General features: G+C 54.6%; 1 protein-coding gene across 1 annotated transcript in view; it reads left to right on the top strand.

The window, feature by feature from the left end:
* Positions 1-25,433, top strand: part of ZNF423 (zinc finger protein 423) — a 273,782-nt gene that overhangs the window by 50,230 nt on the left and 198,119 nt on the right. The window contains exon 2 of the mRNA XM_087827176.1: positions 430-489. Coding sequence (XP_087683302.1) covers positions 430-489 — 60 coding nt within the window. The remainder of the gene's footprint in view (positions 1-429; positions 490-25,433) is intronic.

Below are 25,433 nucleotides of genomic sequence, written 5' to 3'. Positions count from 1 at the left end.
GAAAGCCGTCACATCTGAGCGGTGGTCTGAGGAGGAAGGTGTCCGCGGGGCCAGGGAGACGTGAACCTTCGCCCTGTTCGTGCCGGTGGCAGAGGGCTTCATCCCACGTGGAAGCTCTGACTGTAGATTATGGGGAAAGATCCTGCTGCCGCATCTGGCTCAAGACAGTGCTGGGATTGATTCGTGATGTCTGCCGGGGCACAGGGATCGGGAAAGCAGGTGTTTACAGCCCTTATCGCTGTGCATGTTGTATCCTGGTTATTTAAATCTGGAAACCAATACAAACTTTTTCGTAGGCTTTGCCCCTTCCCCCCGATCATGGGTGTTATAGGGACCCTCAAACAATTTTTCTTCTTGTCTGTGCCCCACACCGATGACCTGTTTGTGCCGCTTCAGAACTCACAGGCCCATCTCTTTTCTCTCTTTCAGTTGAAGAGGGGGAGGCCTCGGACTTCTCACTGGCCTGGGATTCCTCCGTGACAGCCTCAGGTAAGTGCCCTGGGACTGGGGGCTTGGTTGCTGGGAACCTGGGGCACTGGCCCAGGAATGGAAAAGCCACCCAGCTGGCTATGGAAATTGTATTCTTCTTGTCGTATTCCTGTCTCTGGTCCAGACTACCCTGTACAACACGATTTTTCTATCAGTTCCATATGGTCAATAAAATCTATTACACACGAAGACTAATATGCTCTCATTCTCTGGGGGCCACGTTTTCTTCTCGTGGGCACGTTCAGATGGGCCGCGGAACCCCCTCTGCACAGACTTTGAAGCTGCTGCCCTGGGCGCCGCTGCATGCTCATTCCAGTCTAAGTGCATAAAAGCCACTCTAATAGGATGCTTGAGCACCAGTGAAATCAGAGTCCCTGTGTTCCCCGTCCCGGGAGGGCTGCTTTGTGCTCGCAGGCCCTCAGACCCGAGCCCACGCCTCCAGAGGGAAAGGGGGGGAGCTCAGACTGCTGGGGGGCGACCATTGCTGGGTGATGGGGCGACTTGGCAGTCAGGCCACTTAAGTTTTCAGCTCAGTTCTGCCCTTGCCTAAGCTCCTCTCCGCCTCAGTTTCCCCAGCTATGAAAAGAGGTGAATGAAGGAGGTTTTTCGAACTGGGAAGCTCTGTAATTTGGAACTGGCTTGGGATCCTCGGAAGTTTCCAAGTTGGCGGCTCTTCTGTTTGCTCAGCATTCAGCCAGCAGTTCTCCTGGGAATGGGGCCCTGGCTCACTGTCTGATAGGTGCCACGCTCACCTGCCTCTCCCCTGCCCCAGGATCCTGAGCAGCTGGCTCTGGCCCCAAGAGCTGGGACCAGTTCCTCTTGTGGAATCTTGGACCTGAGGAGTCATTTAGTCCAAGCTTCTCCTTTCAGATGTGGAGACTGAGGCAGGGAGAGAGTTCGCATCAAGTGTATGGATGTTTAAATACACATTGTATTTATGGTTTTATGGTCACTTCAGACTTAAGATGATGCTAAAGTCATTTCAGTGAGAAAATTGAGTTGACAAAGTTTTAAGTAATAGCACATAATGCTTGGACTCGGAGGAAGTCATGAGGGTGGCTCACAGATGACTGAAATTTGGGAAACACTTGGATGCATTGAATAGAAGGGTAGTGGAGAGAAGCATTTGAACCCAGGTCCCTGGACTCCCAGTCCAGTGCTCTTTCCCACAGGATCTAGATGCTGCTGGGAGAACCTGAGGGTCCTGGTTGGGTCCTGACTGACCCAGGCTTGGGTACTGTTGTGTCTACAGGTGCTTTGCCCTTGGTGATGGGATCCCTTCATGGAAGGGGTCTTGTTTGAAGCCAGAACGGAGGGTGCTTAAATTCTTGGGAGGAGAGTACGGTGTTAGGACACTCCTTGGGGTCTGCCCTGGGAAGGGTAGTGGAAGGGGCTGTGTAGCCCCTGTTCTGTCTCCTGTGTGGAGAGATGCACTCCCCATGGTTGGAATGAGATTGCCAGGCTCCATGTGTCATTCGGGCATCCTGACTGATGTGAGGTTCTTGCCCCGTCAGCTCTGAAGAGGAGCCCCACTGTATTCCCAACCCCCAAACCAGGAAAGCACCCAGCCTGCTGGTGTCCATACAAGGCCCTCCCTCCTAGCTGCTTTCCCATGGTGCTAGAGGTGGTGAGGACTGGTGGGGACAGCAGTAGGTGGAGGAGGGCATTGACGGGGGTTGTGGGTGATGGAGAGCCCTGTGCAGGGTGTGTCAGATGCCGGGCTGCATCCCTAAGGCAGTGAAGTGTCTCTGGCCTGCAGACAGCAGGAGTGATGTCGGGGAGCTGTGGGGGCCCTGATTCCCTAATGGAACGGCAGCCTTTGGGCCTCTCTGGGGTGCTCAGAGTGGCAGAGCTCGTGGGGCTTGGCCATTTCCAGCCAGGATCTGAGCATGCCCTGCATGTGGTGCCAATCAGCTTAGGGTTTTCTGCTGGGAGACGGGAAAGGGAGGGCAGGCCTCGGGCATTGGATCATCTATAGCCAGGCAGTGGATTGCTGTTTCCTTTGGCCCATTCTGATGAGTTTCATAGTGCTTGCGTGTGATAAATGGTCCTTCCCAGTTCTGTTGAGCTTGGGCTGGTAAAGTCGACTGTCTTCCCTGAGCATGGAGCTTGTGAGATGGCTCGAATCCTGGGTGGCAGGCACAGTCAGTTTGGGAGGCAACCCTGGACATGGGGGATGTCATATGTCACATTCATTGAGCACTTTCTTGGTACTCACCAGGCATGGAGCAAATGCTCAACAACGGCCTTTCACTGGGCCAGCACGACAACCCCATGAGGTGGGTGTTCTTCGACCAACACCTCCAGCATTTCTCCCTGGGCTGGTTCTGGGGCAGCCATCTGGTGGAGGACAGGGCCAAAGGCCTGGCTGAAGCTGCTTTAGTGTAACGCTTTTCATTAAGCTGAGAAAATGTCACTTGGCTGCATCAGAGAATGGGGGCAGGTGCCAAGGAAGATTATGGGGGAGCAAAGCCTCCCCGGGCCACCCTTGGCACTGCTGCTGGGAATTGCCAGCCCCATTTGGCGGGAGAGGGAAGGGGCTTGGAGCGATATAGTAGCAGACCTATGGTCCTAGCCAGCGAGCTGTGGGGCAGAGACTTGAACCCAAGTCCTCCTGCAGCCAGAGCCTGGGGTTTAACCTCTGCAGCACCAGGCACTGGGAAGTGGACAGCAGTGCAGAAACCTGAAGCAGTGGCATCCTGGGGGCTTTAGGAAGTTCCCTGGTGGTACAGGACCCAAGGTGGCCATGGAGGGTCTTTGGCTCATCAGATCAAAGGAATACAGAGGTGAGTTGAGCAGTGTGGACTGAGAGCATTTTAGCAGGCAGAGTGCAGAGCTGTAGGCATGGGCAGCAACTCTGTGGGGCCCAGCCAGCCCAAATGGAGGCTTTCCACTGAGCCCTCCCTCTGCCCGCTTCACCCTGGCTCTGGGAGCGTGATGGAGAACCCCAATAAAGAAGCGAATGCGTGGTATGCTCTGTGCTCACCCCTGGCCACCCCAGCACTTGTGGATTCTGTGACCACTGCCTGCAGGAACAACCTGGCCTCTTCTGTCTGTGCCCTCGGGCCGAGGCCTTGACAGTGATGGAGAGCCTGGCCTGCTGGCCTGGCAGAATGATCAGCTTGTAGGATCTGTCTCAGGCCTGGCCAGGGGGTCGAGGAAGGAGGGAGTCCAGCCTACTCTTGCCTCCCAGCTGACCAGTCCAGGGTGGCTGGCAGCAGAGCCTGGGAGGGAGCACTGCATTCAGAGACCAGGTATGGGGGTGCCTAGTAGGTGCGGGGTTTGAAACGCTGCCCCGTGGACTCTGATGTTTCTTATCCATAAAATGGGGAATGAGGGACAAAACCTTATAATGAGACAATTATGAGAGTTGTTTGTGAAGATCTCACAGGGGTCCCAATGTCAAAGCCTACCCAAGATGGGCCAAGGGCACAAGTGAGTGTGTAGGCCAGGATGAGCTGTCACAGGGACACGTGTCCCTCAGCACCAGCTGACTTTGCCAGGGTACCTGGGCCCAGAATTGCCACATCTTCTGAGTTTTTAAAAGAGAATCCAGGAAGCTGGATTCTCATACAAAAACAGCTTCATTGAGATGTAATGTATATATCATACAATTCCTCCATTTAAGATGTACAATTCATTGGACTTTAGCATATTCAGAGATATGTGCTACCATCACCCTAGTCAGCTTAGGACGTTTTCATGACCTCCAAAATAAATCCTGTACCATTCCCTGTCCTTCCATCATCCCCAGCCCTAAGGTATCATTAATCTGTTTTTTGTCTTTATAGATTTGCTTATTCTGGACATTTCTTATAAATGGAATCATAGAACAGAAAGTCTTTATTGCCTAGCTTCTTTCATTTAACCTAATATTTTTCAGGTGTATCTATGCTGTAGTTTGTATCAGTCCTTCATTCCTTTTTATGGCTGAATAGTATTCCGCTGTTTGGATAGGACACACATTGTTTATCCATTCATCTGTTGATGGAGATTTGGGTTGTTTCCTCATTTTGGCTATTGTGAGCAGTGCTGCTATGAACTTTGACCTTTTGTGTACCAGTTTTTGTTTGAAACACTTTTTTACAGTTTTGAGGGGCACATACCTAGGAGTGGAATTTCTGAGTCATATGGTAATTCTGTGTTTAACTTTTTGATGACCTGCCAGACTATTTTCCACAGTGGGTACACCATTTCACATCCCCACCAGCAAGTCTAAATGTGCCCACTTCTCCGTGTCATCACCAACACTGCTCATTTTCCTTTAACAATTTTTTATTCTAGACTTCCTATGTGAAGTGATATGTCATATTGGACTACTCATTTTGAAAAATGCTGTTCAGGCCAGAGAAAGCTCTTCTGTCAGCTGGTGTTGGCCTGGCCACTAATTAAGAGGTTGCTAAGTATGGTTTTACCAAGGGGCCACTGCCTAAGCCTGACATTCCAGGCCCTTGTGTCCCCCCAATCTGGCCCCTCAGCCCATCGAGGAGTCCTGTCTTCCCTTCAGTGCGTCCTCTCTCTTCCCTTAAAACCTTTGGAATGAGGTTGCTCAGTGGCCGGCACCAGGATGATCGAGAGCCCTGTAACCTGGGATTTTAGGGAACCAGCCCAGCCACACTAAGTTTGAGCTGGGAGCTGTCTAATCACAGTCTTACTGGAGTCCCACCTCTCCAGGTGGAGTTTTGGGACAGATTGGGCTTCCTTCCAACATGGCTGCTTTGCACCAAGCCTGGGATGCAGCGGGAAGAGGGTCTGGAGATGCAGAACAGTTACTTTGTTAACAAATGCTCATTGTCAATGCCTGGGCAGGTTAGCCAAGTTTAGTTCTGGCATGGTGACAGACACACTTGTGGTTGGAGAGGAACACCTGATCTAATCAGTTGTTTGCAGTGGCCTAGCAGCCCGAGACCTTCTTGGTGTGATCAGCGTGTCAGGCCTTTCTGCTATGTGACAGGTCTTGTTGTCCTGGTTAATGAAACTATTACTCTCATTTATGAGCTGCTTCTTGGAGCCTGGCCTCCTTCTCCGTGCTGTTCACATACAGACACTGAGGCACAGAGGTGCTTATGACTTGCTTCAAGGTCATACAGCCAGGAAATGGCAGAGCCGGGACGTGAACCCAGGCAGCTCATGGGTGAATGTAGCACCTAAACTGTGAATGACAGACCTGCCTGTGAGGATGTTGGCCCAGGCTCTTAATTTTTGAGGAGACCCAGAGGTTGGGTGAGGGGTCGGCTCTGTGCCCATGTCCCTCCTGGGTCAGGTAGAAGAATATAGCTAGGCCAGGCGGCCTGGTTTGCATCCTGGAAGGAGGAAGGGTACATGTTTTGAAGGCCTTGTAGACAATTACCATCTTCAAAAGCCTGGCCTGGAGAACGCTGTGGGCTAGGCCCTCTGCAGGGACTCCTGTCCGAGCCCAGCCACCTCCCCTTACGCCCTGCTGTGGCTGTTGCTGGGAGTTGGGCGTGGGTGCAGTTTGCAGAGGGAGGCTGGCGTCAGGACTGCAGGAGGCTCTGGACCCACCTGCTCAGGTGGGAGGTTTGAGTGGCATCTGGTGTCAGGTGTCCTGGGGACCTTGGGGCAGGTGCTGGGATCCTTTCAGGTCCCTGTTCCCTAGTTCTGGGTAAGGAGTGGGGTAGGAAGTGTGGTTCGTGTCCCGCTCCTACAAAGGGGCAGCCCCCTCACCCCTGCAGCCTCTAGGTTTGGGGAGTGCAGCAGACCGAAATGGTCGCAGCCTGGGCCCCTCCGAGCAGTCCAGCCTCCACTTGTCAACCTCTCGGAGCTGCCTCCCCACCCACTTGCTTTCTCAGAACATGTGCTTGTTATTTCAGCCACCTCCCAGAAACTGCACCGTAACCTTGTTCTGCACGCCCGCCCTTCACCTTTTTCTTGGCCCTTTCTCCAGCTCTGTGTGTGTGTGAACCTTCTACCTCAGTGAAGTCCGGGGGAGTGGCTGGTGGGTTCCGTGGAGCCCCATTAGGCCTGACCTTCATGTGACCCCTGCACCCACCGATCTGGCTGTCTTGGTAGCTGCCCCTGCCACTGGGTGGGCGGGCGTTTGTCTCCTAACCCGCCCTCCCCGTTGGACACTCGGCCGTGGGCCACGTTAGTGGGCTCTTGTGAATAATGCTTGACCGACGCCTGGTGTGCGCCGCCTTTTCTCCCCTGGAGTTTTTCATAGGGGCTCCCGATACCTATTCATTTTTCCTTTCAGTCCTGAAATCAAGGCTGGGGAGACTGTCTCTGTCCCCTTTTTGCCCACCGGCCCTCCTAGGTCCCCTCACTTCAGTTTCTTCCCGGATGATCGCCTCCCTGGCTCATCAATGAGGACGACCCAGCCCCTGTTCCCACGATCGATCCCGTGGCCAAAGCCAGAGGCTGCCCAGACACCCCTTGGCTCCGGCTGGCTGGGCTGCTCTGTCCACCTCTCGTGCTTGAACCCCCAACCCATTTTTCTCGACGAGGACCAGGGGACATTTTAAAGGAGCAGAAAAGTCCTAAATAGATGTAGAATTTCCCAGCATTTTAAAGACTTATGAAATGCGTTTTTATATGGGGCCAGCTGGGGAGTTTCTCATTAGCTCTGCTGGGGCATCTGTGGGGAATTGAGCTAAGTGGAGCCAGGCAGGCTGGGTAGGAAGACGCGGTGGCCCCGAGCTCACCGGGGGAGCGTGGCAGGCATGCGCCGGCTGGTCTGCACGGCGGACCCCCGGCCAGGCCGGCCAGGGCTGCGCCTTTGTTAGAGCTGCTTCCCCGGCACAGGAGGCCTCAGAAACCTTCAGGTGGTGACTGGAGCTCAGAGGGGGCCACTCTGTTACCATGGTGAGCAGTCCACGAGGTAGGGCATCTGTGCCCTGTGCACATGGGGGTATGCACTTGTGTGCGTGTGTGTGTGTGCCGCGTGCCCAAGTGCCGCAGCCCAGACTTGTTCCCCTGGGGCCCTGGGCTTCTGCTCCCCGCTGCGCCGCATCTTGGGCCCCTGGGGCTGACTGGGACCAGTTTTCCGAGAGGGATGTGGCATTTCCTGCCCACCCTTTCCTCTGGCTCTGGACCAGCCGGGGCCCCTGCCAGGCTGCACCCATGTCACTTCCTGTGCCATGTCTGTCGAATGCACATGTGTGCCTGTGCCCAGGGCGTGCGTGAGGCAGCATGGGCGGTGTCTTTCTTCTGACTCCTTTCCCCTCTCTGGCCTGCCTGCTGGTTCCATGGCTGTGGAGTGGGGCTGGCTTGCTGATTTCCACCTCTCTAAGTGGACCTGGGGCTTCCTCAGAGGCAGGGACTCTTGTGCCCGCAGCCTGGTGCCTAGCCACTGCTCTGCCATCGTACCCTTGCTCTGTGCGTGGCAGTTACCTGTTCCAGCCCTGCTGACTTGTGGCTGTTCACCCCAGCAAGCCCGGTGCCCCCCAGTTCTCCTTCTCTCTTGGTGTGGTTGGTTCCAGGGGTGTCAGTAAAGGGGGAAGGGCCGGCCCTGGCCGGTGTGGCTCCGTTGGTTGGGGCATCGTCCCTACACCAACAGGGTGCAGTTCGATTCCTGGTCAGGGCACATACCCAGGTTGCGGGTTAGATCCTGAGTCCAGGGGCATATGGGAGGCAACCGATCGATGCTTCTTTCTTACATTAATGTTTCTCTCTCTCACTCATCCCCTTCCTCTCTCTAAAACACATTTTTTTAAAAATAAGGTAGGCTAGTCCTACTTTCTCCAAACTTGGGAGCTCCCCAAGAACAGGACAGAGTCTCCTGGTGTTGGTCCCTCCCTGAGGCCTGAGGACCCCACCAGGGGTGGTGAGATCAGCAGGTCTTTGGTGAGTGAAACCAGGCTGTCCACCGGGGCCGCAATCAGGTGTGCATGTGGGGGTGGGTGTGATGTGACATTGTTCCCTGTGACTTTTGGGAGGTCTGCTCGTGTTGCCCAGGTGTGGTTTACACAAGATCTGTTCAAAGTTAGACGGTCAACTCTGGTGATCTTGTTAAAGAGAGACTTCTGACTTTATGGGTCTGGGTTGGGCCTGAGATTCTGCATTTCTAACCACTTCCTGAGTGGTGCTGCTTCTGCTGGTCACACTGAGCCCTGAGCGGCAAGGACTGAAAAGGTTGGGTGAGTTAAGCCCTCTTGCCTGCTCCCTTTGGCCTTCATTTGTCTGGCCCCTCTGCCTATGGAGCTCATCCTTAGAAGCTCAGACCAAATGACACCTCCTCCAGGAAGTGTACCATGATAGTCCATGTCACAGTTATTGACATGTGTCTTCCTGGTCCTCACTGCCCTCTGCTTGGTTATGAGGTTCCTTCAGTATGCCCCGGGTCCCTTGCTGCTCTTCTTCTTCCTTTAGGCAGTGACCATGTCTGATTTTCTGTGCTTCCAGAGCTCAGCCTTGGTTTGGTAACTGACAGGTACCTCGCACATGTTTGCCAGGATGGAGAACTTCACCTCTGCCTCTTTGTCTGTTTGCCTTTGGCAATTCAGGGCCAGATCTTTGTTCACTTTGTTAAGAGTAAGAATTAGTTTTGAGGTTGAGATACTTACTAGCTGTGTGACTTTGTGTAGGTTACTTAACCTCTCTGTGCTTCCATGTCTGAGCTAGGGATGATCACCCTGCTTCCTGGGGCCATTATGACGATTATAGGAGGGAATCCGTATGGGTTAGCCTTAGGCTTCTAGGGTGGCACCTGGTGCTCTGCATTTTTATTTTTTAATATTGATAAGGCATCGAGGGAAGCTTAGAGCTTGGCTCTGAGCCAGGATCTGTGAGGGCACAGAGAAGCGTCAGACAGGCCCCTCCTTTCCTCCTCCCATCTCCCACTGTCTTGACTGGCAGTCTCTAGGCCATCGCCACAGTGGGCAGGGTGCTCTTGTCTTCATCCAGTTGCAGGGTTGGGGTGGCACTGAGTCCTCAGTGGACCATCCTCACTTGTGTTGACCCTGTTTGGTGGGGTGCGGCTCATTTCCCAAGTGGAAAAGGCTGGGTTGGGGTTGGTGGGGGGTTGGTGGATAGGTCTACTCTGAAAGGTAAAGGCCCTGAGGCTGTCATAGGATCAGGCTCCTTCCCTGGGCAGGGCTTGACACACAGACTGTGCAGCCATGGGTCAGTGCCCAGGAGGAAATGGCCAAGGTCGGTCCTATCATGTGGCCTGGCTGGTCCTGGCTTCCTGGGCAGGCACTCTGCAGGGCCCAGCTCCTGGGTTGGGCATGGACAGTGCTGTGGCAGCCAGTGTCCTGCTGGAGGCTGTTAGGCTGTTGTCATCTCAGCTGACATTCTCTTAAAATCCTTGAGCGTAAGGCAGGTGTGACTGTGTGCATGCACGTACACACACTCGTGCATTAGACCGAACCTGGCTAACTGATGCCATTCATTTGCCCACACTGATCACTCTTTTTCTTTGGCGTGGCCGATTGCTTTAACTGATGCTGCCGACCATGCTGGGTAATAGGTCGCATATCACACTGATACTGAATCCAGGAAATGGGCTACAATTTTGCTTATGCTATTCTGCTTCTGAGGGCTAAATGCTTTGCGAACCCTGCAAGCTTTTGGAGGCAGGGGCAGTGCCTGTTTTGCTCACTGTTGTATGCTCAGCAACTAGCTATTATTATAAGCAACTGCAATAACAATAAAAAATAATAACCATCTAGTGAGCATTCACTGGTGCGGGGTGGGGTTGTGCACCTGACATGCTTTATCTCGCTTAACCCTCCTGACTCACAGGTGGGAGGAAGCACTGTCCCATCTCATAGACAAGCAGTTTCACCCAGAGTGGTCGGAGCTTGACCACTCTGAGTCACAGCCAGAATTTCACAGCGGGCCAGAGCCGGGGTTTGAACCTGGGTTGGTTTTGTCTGAGTGTAGGAAGTTACCGTGACTGGGCCTCTGTGAAGATGTCATGGGTCCTTGTGGAAAGGCATACAGGAGGATGTGCTGAGAGCCCCAACCGGGTTGTTATAGTGACACACCATTTGTGAGTGGTCACCTGGGTCAGTGTGGGAATGAATGGTGATGGGCACAAGCTCTTAACAGAGACTTATACACTGATGAGTCATTGTGTGTGCATGCATGTGCACACACAGCACACACATATACTTGCTCACAAACATGAACACATGTACACACGCATTCATATGCACGGTTACACATCTACACACCCATACATGCAATATGCATGTACACACACTTACATCAGGGCACACACACACACACTCACATACACACATATACTTACTCCCCACACCACACACACTCAGTGCACACATACAGAGTGTATATTTCCTTACACCTCACACATGTGTACAAATATGCAGCACATATGCAGACACAGTGTGCGTACAGATGCACATACACATGATATACAGTTGCCCCTTTATCTGTGGGTTTCACACCAACTGCAGATAGAAAATATTCAGGAAAATAAAATCCCAGAAAGTTCCAGAAAGCAAACTTGATTTTGGCACGTACCACACACTACGCCAAGTCCATGAGAATGAAGTGATGTGTAGCACAGCCTGCTGTAGCCTCTGTGCAAACAGGTTCTATGCAGAGGCCACGCCACCTTCTACCAGGCTTGAGCATCCGCAGGCCCTGCAACCAGTCGCCTGCGGATACCGAGGAGGACTGGGTGACTGTGCTCACGTGTGCCCACACATACACAGTGCACCCATGCACACACTTACACACATGTGCACATGCAGGGACATGCACCCCCCCATGCCCTCTACATGCTTAGGCTCACAAATGAGCAGAAAAGACCTGCTTCTGGGATGTCTGCCTTCCAGGAGGAGGACAGTGCTCCCCTCAGGCGGCTGTCCGAGATGCTAGCTTCTCTCCTTGCTCCGTTTTCTTTGTTGAGCCCTCAGGGCCTTAGGCATTCTTTCCATCCAAAGATTGCCCTGCTGTCGGACCCAGCGCTGGGCTGACCGGGTGAGGTGTAGACCCCAGCGCCCATCTGTCCCTTTGCCGCCTGGCCAGCTCCGGCCCAGAGGCGCCCCACCCCCAGCGTGGACATGACTTCATTTCCAGCCTGCACCTGCCCCTTTAAGAGCCACGGGCCTGGTGGGCCTGTCCCCGGTGCCGGCTGGGGGAGGCTGGACAGCTGTGGTTGGGGGAAGCTTTGTTAGCTCCCAGGGGCCTCTCGGAGCCTGAGCGATGCTGGGGAAACTGAAACAAAGGCCGACAATGGCCTCCTTCCCTCCCTGGGCGGCCTCCGAGCAGGGCCTGCCCGGGCGGCCTCTGGGGCCCTGCTATTTCCTGTGCTGGCTGCGGGGCTCCTGGCCGGCCTCGAAGGGCAGGAAGCAGGCGGCATCCCCCCGCCGCCGGGCTGGCGCGCAGGGGCCGGGGGCTGCTCTGGGCCGGCCGGCCTGCCAGGCCCGCACTGCGTGCTCCGCTCCCGGCCGGCCCGGTCTGCCCGGCCTTCCAGGAGGGGAAACCTGACCCTGTCCCCGTGACCTCTGCCTCCTGCAGACCCCACATGCTCTCACCATCTGCGCTGGGGGCCCTGTTTCTGCCACTCGAGCCTTTGTGGCCAGAGTGCTGGACCCACACAACTGAACATGAGGCCGAGCAGGGAACAGTGTATTGGTTATTAATTAATTCATCTGGGATTGTGCTAGAAATAAGCTTGGATCTAGTCTTAGGGTTACTTTTAAGCTTAAGGTTAGGGTTAGGGTTAGGGTTAGGGTTACCAAGCTTTAAAGACTAAAAGGACAGGAGTTAAAACATGAATTTTGAAGTAGAAAGACCTTTGTTTTAGTCCTGGATTCACTCCACTTCCTTTATCACCTAATTATCAGGTGTCTGTTTGTGCCATACGAGACCTCAAGGACACAATGGGGTCCTGCCCTCCAGGTCTCACATCCAAAGTGAGGAGACTGAGCAGTGAATACATGGCCACTCCATTAGCTTATTAGCTGGGAGGTTGGACTTGATGGACTTACCTTCCCAGGACTCAGCTTCCTGATCTGTAGAGTGGGCTACTGAAGCCCTACCTGGCGACACTGTTCTAAGGATAAGTGAGAGCATAGATGCCACGTGTACAGCACGGTGCCTGGCACACAACAAACACTCAATAAATGTCAGCTCTGGTGATTATTAATGAGACAGGAGGTGGCCCATGTGTCACTGGGCAGCTAAAATAATTGATGAAATAACTAATTATGTCAGAAGCCTAAGGTAAGGGTCATTATGCAGGGGAGCTTCCAGGCCACCTAGGTGAAAAGAGAAATAGGATGGAGGACCTCTGCCTGATTAAAGTGCTTGGGACAGATGGACGTTGGTCCTGGCACTAAATGCACTGTGTGTGTCCTCATTAATCATTGAACAGACAACAGGCAGTGCCTCAGTAACAGTTTGGCACACGGCACAGAAACAGCTTTCTTAAGTCAATCCTGGACATGTGCTCCAGCCTCAATGCACACCACAGCCATGAGTGACATGCAGTGTGGCCTGGAGGAGGGGGCAGCTACGTGGCCGCTCCACTGGCTGCATCCGGGCCAGCAGCTCGGGCAGCCTTGCTCGGTGCCTGGTGGAACACAGTCAAATGCTTTGCTTTCATGCAGGACCCCAGAGTCACCGTGAGTCTAGGGGAGGCTCTTCAAATGTTTTAGACCTCAGAAAGTACCCCTTTTTTTGAGGACCACCTGTCTACAACTTGTGGAGTCTGGGAACACAGTTTGGGAAGCCGTTTATATCCTTATGTTTTGAGCTCAGCAGCTCGGAGACACCTCGCCCATTGTGTCCCTTCTCTGCTTAGACTGTAATCTGGCTGCTTGGGTGGTTGGGACTGACGGCTGTCATTCAGGAGTGCCCCCCCTTAACTGTTTACAGGATTATTGCATTTACACATTTTTCTGAGTGCAATCCAGCCTCTAGGAGGGGCAAAGTCAGGGAAACTGAGGCTCAGAAAGGTTGAGAAGACTTAGGGCAGGGGCTTCTAATTTGGGATCGTTCTGTAGACTCATACATGCCTAAATGCATCCCCCCAACACACTTACCTCTCTTTGCCCTGAGTGCATGTGTGAACATTGTCCTGTGCCCGAGCCCTTCCTCTCCTGTCCCCCCTCCCAGTTGGCAAGACTGTGGGCCTGGCCCCCGGAAGGCCTGCCAGTGGCCACTTGCCCCTGTGTCTGGCGGGCGCCCTGTGGAGTTTCCATGGTGAGCTCTCCTTTGGGGGCCTCTGGGTGGGACTTTCCATCTGGGTGGAAACCTGACCCGCAGGCCCGGGCAGGAGGAAATGCCTTCCCCAAATGTGGAGAGACAAAGAAAAGAGAGGCGGCCAGCCTGGGATCCCAGCCAGAGCCCCTGACTCCTGAAAAGCCACAGAGCTCGGGACCCCCAGGGGCCTGGGGCCAGGCTGCCTAGGACCCACCCCTTAGGGAAGGCCAGTGCCTAGGCGGGGCCACCACTCCACACTGTGGATGGCTCTGGGAGCTGACTGCCCTTGCGCTGCCGCTCTGGCCTTGAGTCTGGATGCGTTTGCAGCATGCTCCCGCAGGGATCAGGGTCAGCTGGTTGGTAAGTGGCTGGTTAGGATTCAAACTTGCCCCTCTCTGTCACTCTGCCCCCTGGCCGCCCTCAAGCAGGCATTTCCAAAGGCTTTGTCTCGTTGACTCCTCGAAGCAGCACTCTGACCATAGGGATTACCATCGCTCCTGCTTCCCATGTGCAGAAATCAAGCCTCAGAGAGCCTAGGGGTCTTGCCCGATGTGGCACAGCAGGTGTGTGGCCAAGCCGCATGGCACCCCTACCTTGCTGACTGTGTGTGGTCTGTGCACAGTTCAGGTCATCACCAGCTCATTTAACTGCCCCCAGGTTAGATGCACACTTGCCCTCAAAGAGGCCAAGAACAGTTTAAGGAGGTTGTTGCAGTCAGTGGGGCCTCCTGAGTGAGCCAAGATGCAGGTGACAGTCTGCTCCCTTGGGTGGTAGCCTCTGTGGCCCCTCATGGGGCAGTGACTCTGGGTTTTAAGATATGTGTCTTTATCCCTCACAGTTGACATAGGAGCCAAGCCCCTTACAGTGTGTGTGTGTCCCAGTCATGGCAGCTGTGTCTCAGGGCAGGTGACATTTCGCCCACAGGCTGATTTCAGAACCTGGCATCCCCCGCACCCCTCAGGGCACCAGGGATGGACCTGTGTCTAATCCACAGGTTTGGGAAGGGACCACAAGATTGTGAAGGGTGGAGCATGGACCAGTGTGCAGGCGTGGAGCGTGGTGGGTGTTAAATTTTCCCTATTGTAGGTGTTATCCTTGGTCTTCCCCTTGGCACCATCCCCAGCCCACTTCCTGGGGTCCTACTGGCTGGAAGATACCTGCTTAGGGTCGTGGCAGAGTTTCCCTACAAGGAACTTGTCTGGTATTAGGGACAGTGACCAGCCTGTTCCCCTAGCTGCCTGGTCCCCTGGCTCCTCAGCTGCCAGCACCCCTCCATCCCTGGGTGTGGGGAAGGCTGGGCCTGGGTGCTTTGACCTCCTGCTGCTGGGGGCAGGGCCCTTGACCGAATTCCTGCAGCACGTGGCCTCTGGGGCTCAGGTCAAGGTCTGGGCTGATAGCTGGAAGGCAGACAAAGGGAGAGCTCAGGGCCTGTTGAACCGCAGGAGCACTGGACTGTGAGTCAGGAGCCCCACGCTCTAGGCCCCAGTTCTGCAGCTGACCTGATTCAAGGACCACCAGTAGCCTTAGGAGGTCATGGTGTGTGAGGTAGGGTAGTCCCCGGGAGGGCCTCACCGGAGCATTTTGGTTCGAGAGTTAGACTGGGCTGGGGACTCACAAATCCCAGAAATGGTCTCTTACAGGAGTCTCCCCTGTGTCCCCAGGCCTTTGCCCGGGCGGTGCCCCCTCCTGGAATACCCTCTCCTCCACCGTTCACCTATCCAGAGCTGCTTGTGCTTCAAGCCCAGCCCCACGCCTGCCCTCTGTGAGGCCTTTGCAGCCATGTCTTGGGGGCCTTCTCTTTCTCTGAGCTCCCATCCTGGCCTGGGGGTAGGAAGTCTGTGAAGGGCCACATGGTGGCTTGTCGCCTTTCCTTAATTGTTCATCGGCTCCATCTCCCCGGCCACTACGAACCTTTTCTCTCCCGAGGCTATGCTATATTCAGTGGTGGACAGTTTCTCAGAATGTACATCACCAGGAAGTTCTACTGAAGGTCTAACCACCTCCTCTGTTGCTGCTGGATGGACCTCAGTGCTGGCATTGCAGGACTTCTCCCTGATGGCCAGTGACGACTGTGAGCCTGAGTCCCCACTGGCGAGTTCCTGACAGGCTTCCTTCTGTCAGTCACAAATATTATTGAGCATTTACTAAGTGCGGGCACCATTCTTGGTGGTGAATGGGGCCAACAAAGTCTAGTAGGGGAGATGACAGAGTCAGCGAATAAATACCTGAATGTTTCCACTGGGACATGACCAGCAGGGTGGCTAGTTAGAGAGTGCTGGGGTAGTGGGAGGAGAGGGCCATCTGGTTGGGTGGTCAGTGAGGTTTCTGCCCCTCTCAGATCTGTGCCAAGGGGGCAGAGGGGGAGTGAGCCGTGCAGGGGGTGAGCATTGTTACTGAGGGACAGAAGAAAGGATGTCTGTGTGGCTGGAGTACATTGACCCAGGGCAGAGGGCAGGTGGTGAGGGAGAGAGGGAGGGAGGTGGCAGGAGCTCTCGTGGGGCCTCGAGTCATAGTGGGCACCCTGGGTTTGATCCTGAATCGAAGGGAAGCTAAGAGACTGGGGGAGGAGAGGGACCCCTTTAGCTGAGTGTGGGCAAGAGCGAAGCTGACCCATGCGCTCATCCAGAGGAGAGATGATGCCGGCTGGGGCCAAGGCCAGGAGATGAGCCAGTTCTGATCTAGCTGGGGGCAAGGTCAGGAGGAGAGGTCCGATCAAGAATTTCTTTTGGAGGTAGGTCCAACAGAATTGTTCTCTAGATTGGGTGTTGGGACTGAGAAAAGGAGAGGAAACAGATGGCCCCAAGCAGCTGGGTAGCTGGAGGTGCCCTTTGTGTGATGGGGGTCCCAGGAGGGGCCTGTCCAGTGCGGCTGGTGGTGGTGAGGCTCAAGAGTTAGGCTTCAGCCGTGAGTTTGAGGTGCCTCTTAGACGTTGAGTGGGCACCCAGAGGATAGCCCTGTGATCTGGGGGAGGATGGGACTGAGGATGTATCGGAGTGTCACAAGGGTGCAGTTGGTGCTCAGAGCTGGACGGATGCACCCCCGAGCGAGCGTGCCCAGACAGGACAAAGGAGTTTGGGTCTCCTCCAGGGAGGATCAGCATTGAAGGCAGGGATGACAGATTGAGGAGACAGCTGGGTGGTCAGGGGGTAGGAAGAAACTCAGGAGAGGGCAGGATCCCCCAAAACCCAGTGAAGAAAGTCTTCCAGGAAGGAGGGGGTCAGTGGGTAGGTTCAGCGCTTTCCAAAGTGGGGTGCTATGGCGTTGCTGGGACTAGCTCTTCGTATAGAGGGGGTCAAGATGCTTGAGATTTATGCAAATGGAAGGGAAGACCAGCCCAGTGTCTCTCACACTTGGCAGGAGCCAGAGCTGCTAAAACTGCCTTTGTTGGAAAGATTCTGGGGCAAGAAGAGATGGGGTTCAGGGGTTAATGAAATGAACTCTCGTCTGCAGACCGGCCCATCCGGGGGTGTCTGGGCCGAGCCCCCCTTCCTGCCTCCCGCTCGGGAAATGTAGCCGCGGAAATGTAGCCGCGGCCGGCCCAGGGTGGCGTCTGGGAGCCTCCGACTGCGTGGCGGAGTCCAGCTGCGGCGGGCCCTCAGCGCTCAGATTGCCAGCCCCGCGCAGCCCCGCGCCAGCCCGCGGAAGTGGGCCAGCCGCGCCCCGTGCAGGATTAGAGGGACGTGTAATGGATTAAAGATCAAAAATGTTAATTAAGAAATGGTCTTTTCTAATAAGATGCCTTCAAGGGCACAGGCCTGAAAAGGAGGGGATTTCTCATTTTGGCAACACGGTTTCTGTTGTAATGAAATTGGTTCACAGACAGTGGGGAGGACCCAACGTAAGTCTCCTTTTAAAGACATCTCCATCCAAATTAATTAGCAATATAAAACGGAGGGCAGAGCATCAGGCTGGCAGGCGTGTGTGGTGGCTTGGCGGGAAGGCTGCGTGGACTTCAGAGAATCCTGTCTGGGTCCTGGTGCCCACCGGAATGCTGTGTCCGAGGGCATGTTTCGGGGGGCCTTAGTGAGGAGTCACTGCTTCTGGGGTTGAGGGATGAAGCCTGCTTGGAAGCTAGGCTAGCTTGATGGCAACTTGCTGTGTGACTTTTGGCTGTTTCTGCCCCTCTCTGATTGTTTCTCTTGTTCCTTTTTTATCAGTTGTGGATGACAAAAAACCTCTCCTGTCTGCCTCCCCATTTGTTGGATCAAATAGATTCTCAGACATGAGTGATTTGAAACTCCAAGCTCTCTGAGGGAATCAGTGAGTTTATTGATCTTTGTATGCCTGATCCAGCCTTGGCCACTCCTTCCCTGCATTCCCAGCTATGAAGTTCCCAGGTTGTTTGAATGTTTCTTAACACCATAGCCAGACAGTTAAGAATTGGGCTCTGGAGCCTGCCAGGTCATAAGTTTGAATCCCATGTTTGCCCCCTGCTTGGGACCTTGGGTCAGTCACCTGACTTCTCTGAGCCTCAGTTTCCTCATTTGTAAAATGGAGCCAGAGGTCCTGCCTCATAGTGTGAAGTGTGAAGGAGATCAGGGCTCTGAGAACGTGTGGCTCAGTGTGCAGTGCTGGGGGCTCTTGCTTCTAGCTCAGAAGTAGAGGTCTATGGGATTGGGGCACATGATTTAAAAATACTGGGTAATTAAACAGTGTTAACCTTTGGTGTAGGCTGTGCAGCCCCCAGCATGTGGGCTCCTCGTGTCCTGGGCACTTGCTTCAAGCAGCTGAATGACAATGCTACCCTCTTTGCAGGAGCCTTTCCCCTTGCAGACATTTGCAAAGCCCCTTCCCTGTGGCAGGGGTGGCAGTGGTCATGGGAGCCTGTTACAAAGGGCTCCCTCACTACAAGTTCATTAATTCCCAAGTGAGGACACATAGAGGGAGAGTATGGGAGATGTGCCTCTAGCAAGTTATTAGCTGAGTGAGTGAGATGCGTCGGAAACCTGTGGAATCCCTGATAGAATAGTGAAAGTCAAGAAAAATGTGATTTTTGAGATTGGAAATTCTTGGCTTCATTTATCCCCGAACATGGATGGGAAGCCTGTTCTGTGTTTGGAATGGAGGGTACAGAGGTGCTGGAGTCGGTCCCTCTCTTCCAAGGGGCCATGTGTGCCGTGTCCAGCATGGCACAGTCTAAGGGACACTGTCTTTGTAGAACGTGGCACGTAAATTACGAAAAAGAGAGCAAACACCCAAGCGTGGGGCACGTCGTTCATTGTGTCGGTGACACTGAGTGAGATTCTTATGCTCTGGCCCGGCGCCCGGTGCTGTGTGTGCTTAGGTGTGCTTCCGTCTAGAAAACAAGAAATTACGCAGCCGTGGAGGTGGGTTCTTTCTGCCCCTCCCACCTTGCAGTGGACTTGTTGCCAAAGGTGCCCACAAGCACCCGAGCTCCAGATGGGTTTGTCCCCGTGCTCCCCCCCCCGTACATACCGCTGGTGGGGAAGATGACCCTGAGAGAAGGGCCACAGTCCACTGTGACAGCCCGAGGCTCCCTGGCTGCCCGTCTGCGGACTCGGGGAAGTGGCCTGATTCTGCGTCTCGTGCAGGGTCTGGCCTCCCGCAAGGCTGTCCTCCGAAGACTGGATTATTGTGTTTCCTCCATCCTGGACCCGTGGTTTCCACAGGCTGACATTTCTGAAATTGGGGAGCGTTTGCATGTCCATGTATATGTTTAATAAAATGACTCCCTCCTTCCCCCCCAAAACTGTCATTTAGTTGGTAGGTGCCATGCGTTAGGCAGCCTCTTGGACCTGAGGGGCTGCTGTCACTGGGATGGGCCGTCTGGGCTGATGCCTGCTGTCACCTGGGAACCAGGTTCTAAACCCAGGGGTCCCTGGATGTGAACACCTGGCCCTGGACCTCGAAGCCCTGACATCCTGGGCCCCTGTCTTTCGCAGACACAGCTGCGGACGCAGAGGAGGAGGTGGCCGGCAATGGGCAGCGGTCTGTTCTGAACACCATGGACGCTGGGACCTTCTGGTCGCCTCTGCAGGCTCTGCCATGGTCTTGCTTTCGTGCCATGTGTACTTGCCCTCTCCCTCCCTTGCAAACCCTTCACTGGCTCCCTATTTCTTCCACCTCCAGCCTAAAGGCTTTAGCCTGGCCCCTCCGCCATCCTTTCTGCCTCAACCGGCCACTCGCCTGTTCCTCTGTGGTCATCCTAATCTCGCAGAGGCAGGGCCGTCTCTGGATCCACTTTTGATCTGTTGAGAGCCTAGACCTGGCCGGTGGCTGGCACCCCAGCCACACTTGCTGCCCGATGAGTTGCAGTGACTGCTGCTCAGAACTGATATCTTTCAGGCACTTTATTTCTGCCAGTGTCTGGGGCAGCGCAACTCAAGAATTAATCTGAGTTACGGGCAAGAACACAACTCTAAGAAGGGCTAATTATTATTATTATATTTTTTAACAAACTGCAATTTACAAAGGGTGCGTAGAGGGAAGGAGGCACCGAAGAGCGCACCCTCTAAACGAGGGTTAATTAGAAGCCCGCCCGATAGCTTCTGCTTCATCAGCAACAGAACAGCATGTAAATAAATCTAATTTCCCTCCGACTCAACTCATCACAGGCTTAATTACAGCAGCCACAATGTGTGCCCGTGTGTGTTTCTTTCATTAGAGAAAGAGGGTCGTTATTAGCCATGTCTGGTAAGAGTCATTACGCAGAGCCCGGTTCCACCCTCGATAGGTGTCCTCAGAGAGCAGAGAGGAACTTTCCGCGCGCACCGAGGACTCCCAGTTAAGGTGGCCTGGAGGAAGCGGAGCGGCACCGAGCTGGGGGCGGTTACGGAGGCGATGGCCATGGCCATGGCAACGGTGACAGCGTGCTCGGGAGCCTCGGTTAATTACTGGGGGAGGAGGAGTGCCTTGGGGGGCTGGGCCCTCTTTCTTGCAGTGCCACTTGCCCGCCCTGAAATCTTGGGTCTCTGAGACCGCTCTGGGGTCCTCTCTTGCATTCTGGCTCTAGAGGCTGAACATGAGACTTGCACTTGGTGGGGACAGGGCTTGACCACTTCAACCCACTTTTTCTAGGTGGCTTTCATACCTTCCTCCCCCTCCTACTGACAGGGTCGAGGGGGGAGAGCATGAGGTCACCCCCCAAGAAGGTTGCTGCACTGGACAGTGATCCAGCGTATTGTTCTAGAAATAAGTAGGTGAAAACCCCTGAGTCAGAAATTAGTTAACACAAAGAAGTTGGGCCCTACGGGCAGAGTTGCAATTGTCTGCAGGAAGTGCCCTGCCCAGGGGGCCTTTGAGGGAGGATTTAAGTCCCTTCCTCCTCGCACTCAATGCACAATGTTGGCCAAAAAGTTTTTTCTTTCTTTCCTCCCCCTCCTCTAGCCTCCATAACTCTCACATCTCTGTTTGGCAGCTTACGGGGCTGTATTTTGTGATGCTAATAAACCTGTAGTGATCCAGAATTCAAGGCAGCAGCCCCAGCTCCCTGCACAGGTGTCCCAGCTGCACAGGTGATGCCTGTTCTTGGCTGTCCAGCAGGGTTGGGGTCTGGCTGCCCCCAGACACCTAGCAGAGGGCAGATCTGGCAGCTTCGTGAGTGGGAAAGAACCTGGAAGCCCTGATCATCCAAGCCCCTCCCTGTGGCAAGGATCCCCAATGGGTATTCTTCCAGGCCCTGCTTGAATGCCTGCAGGGATGGGAGGCTCATCTCCTCCCAGAGCTGTCTGGACCCTAGTGACAGCCCCAGTCATCACGTTTATTGAGTACTTACTGAGTGCCAATAATTACTTAATGAAACAAACACTTTTGAGACCCTCCATTAGGCCAGGCATTAGGGAATGTTCAATGACCCACAATGGAGATTCCTCCTCTCCTGGAGCTTCCATTGGACTGGGTGTCAGGAGACAAAAAACAATAAATACAGTAAGGTCATGAGTGCTGTGGGAACTAGAGGTAGATGGGGTGAAGGAATGGGGAGTGCAGTGTCACTGCCCTGCTGGGACATCTGGTCCTGTCTTCATAATCCCCACCTAACCTGGCCCCCACCTGCTCTTGCTGACCTTTCAATTCCTGAGCTCTCCAAGCTTGCTCGGGCCCCAGGGCCTTGGCACCAGCTGTGGCCTTCACCAGGGATCCCTTCCTCACCTTTCTGTGCCTGGCGTCCTCAGGCCGGCCATTGAAATGTTTGCTCAGATGCCCCCTCCCCAGAGAGGCCTTTCCTGACCTCCTAGCTGAAGTTGCCTCTTTGCCTGCATCACTTCTTATCCCAGTGACCCTGTTTCAATTCTTTGCCTTGTATCGATCACCTCCTGAGATTCTTCTGACCTTTTATTCCTCATTTCCTAGTAGATTGTGTCAGTTCTGTTGACTGCTGTGTTCCCAGCTCAAGGACACTGCCCAGCCTACAGAAGCCCACAGTCATGGATTGCTGGGTGGATGAGACACACGAGGCCCGTGCTGGTTCTCTATGTTATCTCATATCATCCTCACAGCAGCTCCTGCACTGTTATCCTCCGATTCTACAGAGGAAGAAGCTGAGGCTCAGAGAGGTTGAGTGATTCACCTAGTGTCACACAGCTCATGAGTGGTGAGGCAGGGATGCTTGTCCAGCCAGACCCACAGTCTCTGTCCTCGTGATGAGTTGGTGCAGGTTTCTTCTCCTCCCCGTTGGCCCCATGGACTTGGCTCTGTGCCTTGACCTTCCAGAACAAGCCTCTTGCTTGGTGTCCCACCTTCAGTGTCTGTAGACTACTTTCCTGCCCTTCTCCTGCTCCCCTTTTAGAGCATGAGATGCACCGATAGCTATCCAGGGCTAGAGATCTCCGATGATGTTGCCATTGTCAGGTTGGGATCAGTTCTGGTGGGACCCCCAGGCCCTCCAGATCTGTCCAACAGTAGGTGCGGGGGCTGAGCAGGTGGGCAAGCTGCGCAGGCAGGAGAGCGCGTCGCAGCTCCCTCATGAAGGGCTGCAGAATGCCCGCCAGGCCTGAGCCCGGCAGGGCAGGGCGCAGGCAGGGCCTCCAGTGTTGGCCCCCTGGTGTGCAGCTGTCAGTTGGGGTCTGTGAAAGCAGGGTGATGTATAAAGCCACCTGTTTCACATGCCTTCCTGGGCTATGTCACTGCCACATGGGCCCTGGTTCTTGGATTCTGAGTCAATGAATTGTGGACAGGGCATATGACATTGCCACACGGTTCTCGGCCCCTCAACTTTCTTCCCCAGGAGCTAGATTTGGAGGTGGGCACCCTGGCACAGGCTAGGAGAACCTGATGGGCAGAACTAGGGGTCCAGAGATGAACCTGCTGCTATCAATCTACTGACTCCTTGGCTAAGACCCTTGCCCTCTGGGTGGCAGTTTTATCCGTCCCAGGCTAAGATTCAGTGGTAAATCAGAAAACTCGCCTGGCTGTGGTGAACCCGGTCTGGCCTCCCAGCCTGTGCCAGGCCGAGGCACTCTGCCCAGAGCCGGGCGTCCTGCTAACACGGCATCCTGGTGTTTGAAGTGTTTGTCAGTAAGATTTGACCAGTAGAAGTGGGGCACAGAGGCCCTCCAACGAGCGCTCACTGTCACGCACGCTCACCTCGTTTGCCTGCAGCCTGGACTTCCCTCGTTCGCCTTGATCCAGATACTAGCACGATCCTGTGCTCCCGCCTAGTCATCCTGAGCCAGGATTTCACGGCCCGTCCCAGGCCTTCCTCAGGCCCGCGCTCCCCCTCGCCTGCCCTGGAGACGCACTGGCCTCCTTCTGTCCTCGGAATGGACCAGACTGTCTGTCACCTCACGTCCTTCTCATCCTCTACAGCTCGGCTCCTGCCTCCCCGCCAGGCCGTCCCTGAGCACCCTGCTCCAGCTGGCCTGTCCCAGCCCCTGACCCATCCCCTCTTCTATTCCTTCAAAGTGCTGATTGTGTTTCTCTGTGTCTCTGCCTCTTTCTCCCTGACCGGGAGGTTGTGTCCACCTCCTTCCTGCTGTGTCCTGGGGCAGTCCCAGTCCCTAGCACATCGGAGGTCTCGATAATGTCTGTGAACAAAGGGACGTGTTCACATGTGAGGCTGGCCCTGGGGGCCCGGCCCTCCTTCCTGTGGCCACCGGTGTCATCTCCTGTGCTTCAGAGCTGGCAGCTGGCAGAGAGGGGAAGGTGGCTCCCAGAGGAGCCGGCTTCCCAGAAACAACCAGCTCTCTGCCCCTACCTGGCCCCACTAAGGACAGAAGAGCGCAGGGGCTTCCTGGAAACCCGCTGGTGTGGCCCCTGGAGGGTGGGGAGGACTCTGTGTTTTGGGCTGTTAGTGACGAAACCCAAGAAGCATCCCAGCTTCAGGCCTAGGAGGGGAAAAGCCTCCCTAGCTGTCTGGAGGGGGAGAGAGGAAAGGAAGCCACTGGCCGAGAATTTCTGCAGTGGGAATTTTCTAAACTTTCCTGGGATCAGTGCATGTGAGGAAGAGGCCCAGACGCAACGCCCCAGAGCAGGAAGCGACGGTGCATGCGTGTGTACATGTACACACATGGGAGTGACACCCAGAGGTGGGGTTCACGGGCCACCGCAGACCCGACCCTGTCTGATACACGAAGCAAGTTCTTTTCCTGGGCATCATCGTCAGCCTCTGGTCCAATGTGGTGGCAGCGAAATTGTGATGGAGAATCTACATGTCAGTCCTATTTTAAAGACATCAGGACAGACAGTACTCACGACGGAGATACTGAGGCTTCATAAAATGCAGATTTCTGGGCCCCATGTTCAGCAAAGGGCTGCTGGCAGGTCATCTTCATCCAGGTGAGGCTAGCCCAGGTGGCCCTTTGCCCTGCACCCCCAGAAGCTAACGCACACTTGTAGAATCTTTTAATGCAAAGGCTCTCGGGGTGAAGCCATTTGCAAGGAGACCTTTTCTGAGATAGAAAAATCCCCACTTTTCCCAGTTCTTTTACTGGGACCGGTTCACCTTGAACTAGCAGTTGGGACCTGCGTGATTCCTTCCAGATGCAGCTTTGGAGGCTGGCTCTCAAACCCGATTCCTGGGAGAGGATTGCAGCCCAGAGTTGAGCCGCACAAAGTGTGAAAAGGTTACAGCCCCGCGCGCAGCTCGGGATCCGCGTCTTGTCAAACAGTCCGCGTGTGTCCGTAAACGTGAGATATCGTTCATCAGCGTCGGCACAGCGCGGCCCTCCGCGTGGGGACCTTTCAGGTGGTTTTTACTCCTTTTTTTTACTTGCCTGTGTGGCTTGCATCTTCCACATCAGTCACAGATGTCTTTGTAATCAGAAATAACAGCAAAGCTTCATTTTTGTGGGAAAGAGATACTCAGAGCTAGAGAAACAGTTCTGGGGAAAAAGCCTGGTGGGACCACTGTCTGGCCTGGTACACGCCCGGCACCTGGGAACGGGGGTTCCTGTTGGCAGTCTGGGCAGGGCCCTTGCTTGGGTATTCTCGGCTGGCACCATCTTTCCTGTAAGCACCCGGGTCCCTGTGCCCTGCTTAGCCTAGGCCTCTCCTGGAACCTCATTCCTGGGGCCCATGTCTGGTGGAGCTCGGTGCTGCTGGTCCCCCTCCTGGGGTGGTGCCTTGGCTTAAGAAGGAAGTGGTGCTCCACCTGCCTTGTCTCTTTATTTACCACTTTGGTCATGGGTTGGCAGCACCTGGGCCCTATGGAAGCTCGACCATGTCCACGTAGAATGCTGCGGGCTTGGTCATGTCCGTCTTTGCCATAGCCTCCAGTTCACCGTTCACTGGTCTCTGCATTAGAAGGTGAACCCAGGGTAACTCAGAGCCCCGTGCCCTGGGGAAGCCCCTCCGTGCTCAGATGGAGCATCGGTCCCTCGGAGACTGGAATCCTTGCCCTGCCATTCTCT

The sequence above is a fragment of the Miniopterus natalensis genome, chromosome 18, assembly GCF_054644295.1.
Source record: "Miniopterus natalensis isolate mMinNat1 chromosome 18, mMinNat1.hap1, whole genome shotgun sequence".
NCBI classification, from domain to species: Eukaryota; Metazoa; Chordata; class Mammalia; order Chiroptera; family Miniopteridae; genus Miniopterus; species Miniopterus natalensis.
Note: the sequence above shows the minus strand (reverse complement) of the source record. Positions and strands in the feature narration are given on the sequence as shown.